This window comes from Schistocerca piceifrons, unplaced genomic scaffold (assembly GCF_021461385.2).
Source record: "Schistocerca piceifrons isolate TAMUIC-IGC-003096 unplaced genomic scaffold, iqSchPice1.1 HiC_scaffold_835, whole genome shotgun sequence".
Classification (NCBI taxonomy): Eukaryota; Metazoa; Arthropoda; class Insecta; order Orthoptera; family Acrididae; genus Schistocerca; species Schistocerca piceifrons.
In genome coordinates this window covers 666,040-673,914 of record NW_025729097.1, presented here as the reverse complement: position 1 = coordinate 673,914, position 7,875 = coordinate 666,040, and the positions used below count along the sequence as shown (strand labels likewise).

The 7,875-nt window shown below is 45.9% G+C and overlaps 1 protein-coding gene across 1 annotated transcript in view; it reads left to right on the top strand.

Annotated features, from left to right (window-relative positions):
* The first annotated feature begins 264 nt into the window (after positions 1–264).
* LOC124770902 overlaps positions 265–7,875 on the top strand; it is a 146,858-nt gene continuing 139,247 nt past the window's right edge. Inside the window, exon 1 of the mRNA XM_047249219.1 lies at positions 265–512. Coding sequence (XP_047105175.1) covers positions 265–512 — 248 coding nt within the window. The remainder of the gene's footprint in view (positions 513–7,875) is intronic.

Genomic DNA, 7,875 nt, shown 5'->3' with positions numbered 1-7,875 from the left:
GAGATCTCGAAGATAGAGACCACTCACAGGTGTTAAGATGTCAGAAATTTAACGATTTTTGTCAAACTTTCCAGCCATTTACTCTGTAGCAAATGGCTCCGCGTACGATGACGCCAGGTGCCGGAGATATATGAGAGCGACCAGTTCAACCTGGCAACGTTCGGTCTCGGTAGATTTTTGTGTTGCAATTTCAATGGCTGCTAGTGACCGTCTAGACAGTAGTAGTCAAGAAGAACCTGTCTGATCAGTCAGTGTGCCAGCCTAATGGGTACTGGAAATCGTTTCGCAGGAAATTATTATCTGTTCGAAACGTGCGAGAACCTGGAGGCTCCGTCCGTCGCGGTGCCGGCCGCCACACGGCTGGTGCCGCGCAGAGGCCACGAGGAGGACGAGGAGTGCGGCCGCGCCCTCGCGGAGGTCCGCCACCTCACGGAGGACAGCTCCAGGGAGCTCACCAGGGGCCTCATCCGCGGCGTCGCTGCCGACTGCATTCGCTCTTGCTCTGTACAAGGGTACGTACGCCACTGAAAGAACCAACCCATAGTCGTACGTGTAATCCTCTTCTCCAGTTCTCATATTTGTTTTCTAAGCTATCTTTACTACCTCTATTTTCCGACACTAATATTAGTCAGTAGACGAGACGAAACTTTGGTCATCTAGGAGACATCAAGGTAACCACCTTGTGACACCTCCTGAGAACTTGATAATGACCTCTGGATTTCATAAGACTCTTCAGGTTTGTCATATGGAGCTGAACTTCCCTTAAATTTACCAGTTGAGCAGATGGGAAGGGGAATGGCAAAGGGAGATGAGAGGAAAAAGAGTAGTGAAGGCATTGACGAAATAGAAGGCTGTGTAGAGCTGGAGTGGGAGCAGGAAGGGGGTGCGAGTGTGGAGCAAAAGGAATAGCAAAGGCTCGGCCAGGGGGCTTATGGGAAGGTAAGATAAATTGCAGGAGAGTTCCCTCCTGCTCAGTTAGGGAAAAGCTGGTGCTGTTAGTAAGGATCCAGATGGCCCAGGCTGTCAAGCAGTCACTGAATTGAGGTCCAATGTATTGGGCAGCGTAATCAGCAACTGGGTGTCCAGCTGCCTCTTGGTCACAGTTTGTCATGCGGACTGACAGCTTGTTTTTTGTCATGTTCCCATCATATTCCTGCGTGTTCCCACAAGCAACACTGCACCCTCCCCCACCGCTTCCTTGCTATACTTCCTCCTTCTCCACCCTCCTACTTACCACCAGCACTCACGGATTGCTTCTCCCATCAGACACAGCGGTAGTCATATGTGTGTAGATGAGTTTACAGTTCTACCTTGCAAAAATACTTCTGTACTGAGTGGTCCACCGAATGGGACTTAAGTCCACAAAGTCCACATGATTTTGGATCTGCTGGCAGGTAATAACATGACACAAACTGAATTAAGCCTGTCATCATGACCAAGAGGCCACGCACGATGATATAGTCACAACATTCAACGTGTCGACAACTTGGCACCCTAGATCGTCCCACTTACCATTTCGAGTTGGGGTGGTGGTGTATTGCACTGCGTTAGCTTTGCTCATTATGTCTCATCTTTTAAGTCTGTGTAGATTGTCACAAAACAAAATATACTTCATCAATATCAAACAGACTCACTTCCTATGAAACTGTGTTTCATGGCGGTTTGTTAACTGGGAATGTGCAAGAAAAGCTTGTTATGCCATAGAGGTGAAGCACCAATTATTCGCCTGTCCAGTTTCTTCCAACACCAGCCGCGTTCTCACTGAAGAGCTGGTTGCCATCCTCTCTGCTCACATTTTTTTGGCAGCAGCGACGTCAGACAGTCCACTGTAGGACAAATAACGCTTTTCATACTATAATGGCCTAATTCGATGGCCCCACTGAAACACTCTCCTGACCATCCATTACATAATTTTTTATACCTCCCAACGCTGACAACGTGGGAGAGACTATTTTTCCTTTCAGTTCTACACTGCCTGTGACTCTTTCACCTGTTAGCACCTCAGGGGGTATCTGTCTCTGCAAATTACATAGTATTTTTTCTCCTGACACGACAAGCCAAACTACTGCCACGATGACTTGGGATTTTTGTGGGCACTGTCTTCCTCCTGCGCTTCAATGATTTCTTGTAGCTGTCATATTCTGAAAATCAGGCAGTTAGAAACAAAATTCTAATCCCTTTTGATTCCAGGTTTGGATCATGATATAGTTTTCGCTAACCTCTCTTTAATAAAGGTTTACATCCATCTACATACACTATGTGATCAAATGTATCTGGACACCCCCAAAAACAAACGTTTTTCATGTTAGGTGCATTATGCTGCCACCTACTGCCAGGTACTCCATATCAGCAAACTCAGTAGTAATTAGACAGCGTGGGAGAGCAGAATGGAGCGCTCTGTGGAACTCACGGATTTGGAACTTGGTCAGGTCGTTGGGTGTCACTTGTGTCATACGTCTGTACGCGAGATTTCCACACTCCTAAACATCTCTAGGACCACTGTTTACAATCTGATAGTGGAGTGGGAATGTGAAGGGACACGTACAGCACAAAAGCGTACAGGCCTACCTCTTCTTCTGACTGACAGAGACTGCCGACAGTTGAAGAGGATCATAGTGTGTAATAGGCAGACACCTATCCAGTCCATCACAAAGGAATTCCAAACTGCATCAGGATCCACTGCAAGTACTATGACAGTTTGGCAGGGGGTGAGAAAACTTGGATTTCATGGTCGAGAGACTGCTCATAAGCCACACATCACACCAGTAAATGCCAAACGACGCCTCGCTTGGTCTAAGGAGCGTAAACATTGGACAGATGAACAGTGGGGAGTGACAAACCACGGTACACAACGTGGCGATCCGATGGCAGGGTGTGGGTATGTCGAATGCCCAGTGAACGTCATCTGCCAGCGTGTGTAGTGCCAACAGTAAAATTCGGAGGCGTTGGTGGTATGGTGTGGTCTTGTTTTTCATGGAGCGGGCTTGCACCGCTTGTTGTTTTGCTTGGCACAATCACAACACAGGCGTACACTGATGTTTTAAGTACCTTCTCACTTCCCACAGTTGAAGAGCAATTCAGAGATGGATTCTGCATCTTTCAACACGATCGAGGATCTGTTCATAATGTACGGCCTGTGGCGAAGTGGTTAAACGACAATAACATCCCTGTAATGGACTGGTCTGTACAGAGTCCTGACCTGAATCCTATAGAACACTTTTGGGATGTTTTGGAACGCCGACTTCGTGGCAGGCCTCACCGACTGACATCGATACCTCTCCTCAGTGCAGCACTCCGTGAAGAATGGGCTGCCACTCCCCAAGAAGCCTTCCAGCACCTGATTCAACGTATGCTTGCGAGAGTGGAAGCTGTCATAAAGGTTGGACCAACACCATGTTGAATTCCAACGTCACTGATGGAGGGCGCCACGAACTTGTCAGTCATTTTCAGCCAGGTGTCCGAATATTTTTGATCATATAGTGTAGGTTTCCTCTGCTTCCTACTCTTAACCATTATTTTAATTTGCAAACTTAATCACTGTGAATAGAACGTGTGTAGTAAGATGACACATCACATGTCTCACATTCACTGACAGCAGCAGTTGGTGTAAGGTGTGAGACGACTCATCATTCACTCAGAGTGACAGTCGTTCTCAGTCTTGGCGGTTAGAGTCTGTTTAAGAACAGTACTGTTACGCTGACTTTTGTCGCTGTGACTGGCACATCGTTCCCTCCAGACACATGCACAGTGAGCGTTGACAAACCAGTACCTTGGGTAACTTCATTCATGGTCTGTTCATGTGCTTGTCCAAAAGTGATAGATCACTTCTGCCATTCCGTAAGATCTACACGTCGACCCGCCTTAATCTACTGATCTGTCACAAGCGACCTGCACGAGCACACCGCGATTACCACCCCAGTGTTGTGGCTGAAGTCAGTGGCGGGGGTCACGTGACTGCATGGTACCAGTCCTGCAATATCTGTAGCACTCCAAAGCAACACGTGTGCTCAGTTAAGCTGGTAAACAACATTTTGTCTGGTGGGTTTATGTCATATTTTGCAAATTGTACGAGACTTGCAAACTTTTTAGTACACCTATTTTGGCTAATAGTGAGCATCGTGTTGGAAATCACGTTGTGATTGCCCATGTTGTTTTTAGTTTCACTAAGAAAAGTTATCAACAGGTTAATTTCTTTCTACAAAGACCAAAGTTTATTGTCCACCCAGCAGATCAATGCTCAGTTTGTAGACCTGGTATAGAAGGGGTCTGTGTTCGGTTCCAAGTACTGCGAAGTATTTTACCTCGGAGGACTGGAATGGGGTGCCCCCAGCCTCGTGATGTCATTTCACGAGCTGATTGCGTCCGAAAGACCGGCTCCAGGTCCTGGATGTCGACAGTGTGCTAGAGAGCGGTGTGGCGGCCAGCACACCTGAACCTGGTCGAACACATCTGGGATGTGCTTCAACGTGGCGTCGCAGCTCATGGCCCTCCTCCCCGGAATTTACGGGAATTGGGGATTCCTGTGTGCAGATGTAGTTTCAACTCCGTTCAGCGGCCTCCAACGGCCTCACTGATTCCATACCACGATAAGGCCCCACTATTATCCATGCCAAACGTGAACGTACAGGCTATAAGGTCATAATGTTCCGGCTGATAAATGAATTTCCAGTACTGAGACACATGGGTGGCTTTGTCATTTGCCACCATAAAGTATGCCACTGTGATCGTTTTGCCTGTTTTTGGACATATCGTTAAGTCTTGTGTTGCAGCACATTCATAGGAGTTGTTCTTCTTACATCTCCATTTTCTCAGATTGGTATTGCAGTGTGTGATGGTAGTTCTTAAGTGGTGAAGCACCTGCCATGTCGGAAACAACAGATGATTCGCAGCAGCCGGTGGATCTTCAGGCTTTATTAGCATCTGATCAGTACAGTTTTGCAATACATTTTTTCTCCTATTTCAGGAGGCTCGTTTACAGAGTTAGTCGTTCGCATTAAACTACACTGGGATATCAGGAGCCTGTGCTGTATTTCGTAACCGTATAAATGGTGCCGGTGATAATCGGACTGCAACTTACCTTCTGTTTATGGGTCGAGCTATGTCGAATGTTGGGTAAATTTGCCGAACTAGCGTTGATTTTAGGAGACAGACACTACGCGCTCTTTCTCATTGTTTGCCACCTCGGCATATGTGGCAACTGCAGAATGGTACCAGGCATTTGTCGCATTCTCAGCTGCAGAGAAACATAGGACGAGAGCTGATGTTCTCAGAATTTGAGGATGAACTCCCCATTTCGTGCCGCTGAATTTTTGGATCACGTTATTACTCGCACACACTTTTCCCTTAACGTCCAAAATGTCACATTGTTGTCAAGTCGGATATCCAAATATTTCAGCGGTTCATCTTGGTTTGGTTCCTGACCCAGCCTCGCCACTTTAAATTGTGTATGTGCGTCTTTATTTCTAAAGTGAAAGACACACATCAGAGTTCTACTGGGATTTGATGTGCGGAAGTGTTCTCCATAGTATGTCTTTGAGAATTCACACCACAAACGATTTTCCTTGTGAGCCCTTGGCGCTACAGTTGGGAGCCGGGAGATTGCTACGGTCACAGGTTCGAATCCTGCCTCGGGCATGGACGTGTGTGATGTCCTAAGGTTAGTTAGATTTAAGTTGTTGTCCCATAATGCTCAGAGCCATTTGAGCCAATTTTGTGTGTGTGTCATTTTTTCGCCTTCTCCTGTGCCTATTTCTTGTTTGTAGCGTCACATAAAATGTCTATTTTGCAATAGACGTTCTCCTAATTTTGTCATTCGGAAGTCCTTGTTATAAAACTTAATGAGCAGCCGTTGGTGACTGACAGTATCATAGCCAGCCGAGAGATCTGTAAAAGCGAGTCCCATTATCTGTTTCTGTTAGAGGCCGTCCTCTATATGTTGAATGAGACTGAGTATTTTACCACAACCACCAAGCATAAATCCTACTGGTTCTGGTATGAATTTGGTCTCTAATGCTACAAAAAGTCTTTCAAAAAGTATTCTTTCAATGGCCCCCTAGAGATGACACAAATGTGACAAAGGCGAGAAGTTTGAGTAACTGTAGGGTTTTTAGCAGGGCTACCACTCTGGCTTTCCTCTAGAGTTTCGGAATGTGCATGCTAGTGATAGAGCTATTCATTAACTGTACATCACATTTTAATGCTGTAGTACCAAAATACTTTATTCCTGTATTGCAGATATCATCCAGGCCAGCAGGCCTGTGTTCCTCCATTTCTTGGTGTGGCAAAGACGTCTGTTTCATTATTCATATCTCGTTCGATTTTCAGTCTTTTTAATTTTATACTTTCCTGCTTAATTGGGGGCAGTAAGATGACCTGTAGAGAGTTACTCTGGTTTGATCAGGTGCTGGAGTTGTAGGATTGTGGCCCACCCAACCCCACGATGTCAGGATGTGGTTTCGCCTTAGTGTCGCCTCGTATTGAAGACACTCCCGCAGCACTCCCGGAACATCCGTCGAGTCGTGCAGTTTCTGAAATGCTCGTGCCGAGCCTCTGCGCCATCACAATCCGCCCTTGGAGGAATTCAGATGGACTGCGTGCCTTCCCATTCTACACACAGACAGCTCGCCCACTGATACCGCATCGTGTGTGTGACTAGCACACGTTCCTCGCCAGGTAAAGCTGCTACAGTCTGGACAGTTTCATATCGATAGTAATTTGGTGGTCATAGTGGTTTGGTTGACCAGTACGCTGACCCTGTCCAAACCCAAATAAAATAAAGATCACAGCGTTACATCTCCACAATGAAGAGGTACGCAGCAAGTTCCAGATGAAACTAAATTAAATAAAAGTCTCCTTTAACTGCTTCCCTAAACACCTATTGTAGGCGTCTCCCTTTATCTATCTGTGTCATTTGTGCTGCACTTCATGAACCTGACAAAGTTTGGCTCAACAGTAAACCAATTTTCTGGAAACGACTGGGGATTAAATGCAGATATGCTACGCAATGCCACAGCATGAAAATGTAGTGACCATTATGCACAATGAGGCCTTGAGAACCGTTAATGGCACTGCCAGATCAAGTGCCACTCAATGGTTGTCTGTCCTATCCAACATTGCTCCTGCTTACCTGATATGTAAAGCGACCGAGGTGCAAATTTTTGAAGCCCTGTATGAACTCAGTTCTAAATACCGTATTCCATAAATTCACTGACTGCACACCTGAAGGAAGCCACACACGCCACTTTGTGTTTATTTGCGTATTTATCTTCGATGTCACCGAGATGTAGAAAGAATGTGGGAATGAACATCCATCCAAAAGGCGCAGCTTATTCAGAAACCAACGGTGAAGCGTGCAGAGTCTGATCTTCCTTGTGGTGAATGCTCGTGACTCATCTGCATCCGAGCGGTGCAAGGGAGATATGGCCACCTCTTGATGAAGTGGTGGCTTTATAGTGAAAGTGTTGCATGTGGCTGTGCTGTGGAGGAACAGACACCTGTAGAGAACTGTCAACGGCATGTTTCGAAAGTTAGCCTGAAAGACTTGCGTCAAGAGCTATGATCTGATTATGAAATTTGAACATTCACCAATGAACATAATGTATATGTTTGTATGTTCTATAACGAGTACGTTAGTAATGATCTATCTGTACTAGAGTTTGTACTTGTTCTATTATAGTATTGGATAACTTTGTGCACAAGCATTCTTGTATTTCAACAAAGACCGCTAACTTTACCAAAACGTGTCAACAGCCTCGCATACCATTCGCAATTCACGCTGGAGTAACTCAGTCTAATATCTTGATTCATACCTAATGACCTGGATATCAGTATCGAAGGGTGACATAAAAACTTGAGATGTGGCTGCCTGAGTTTGGT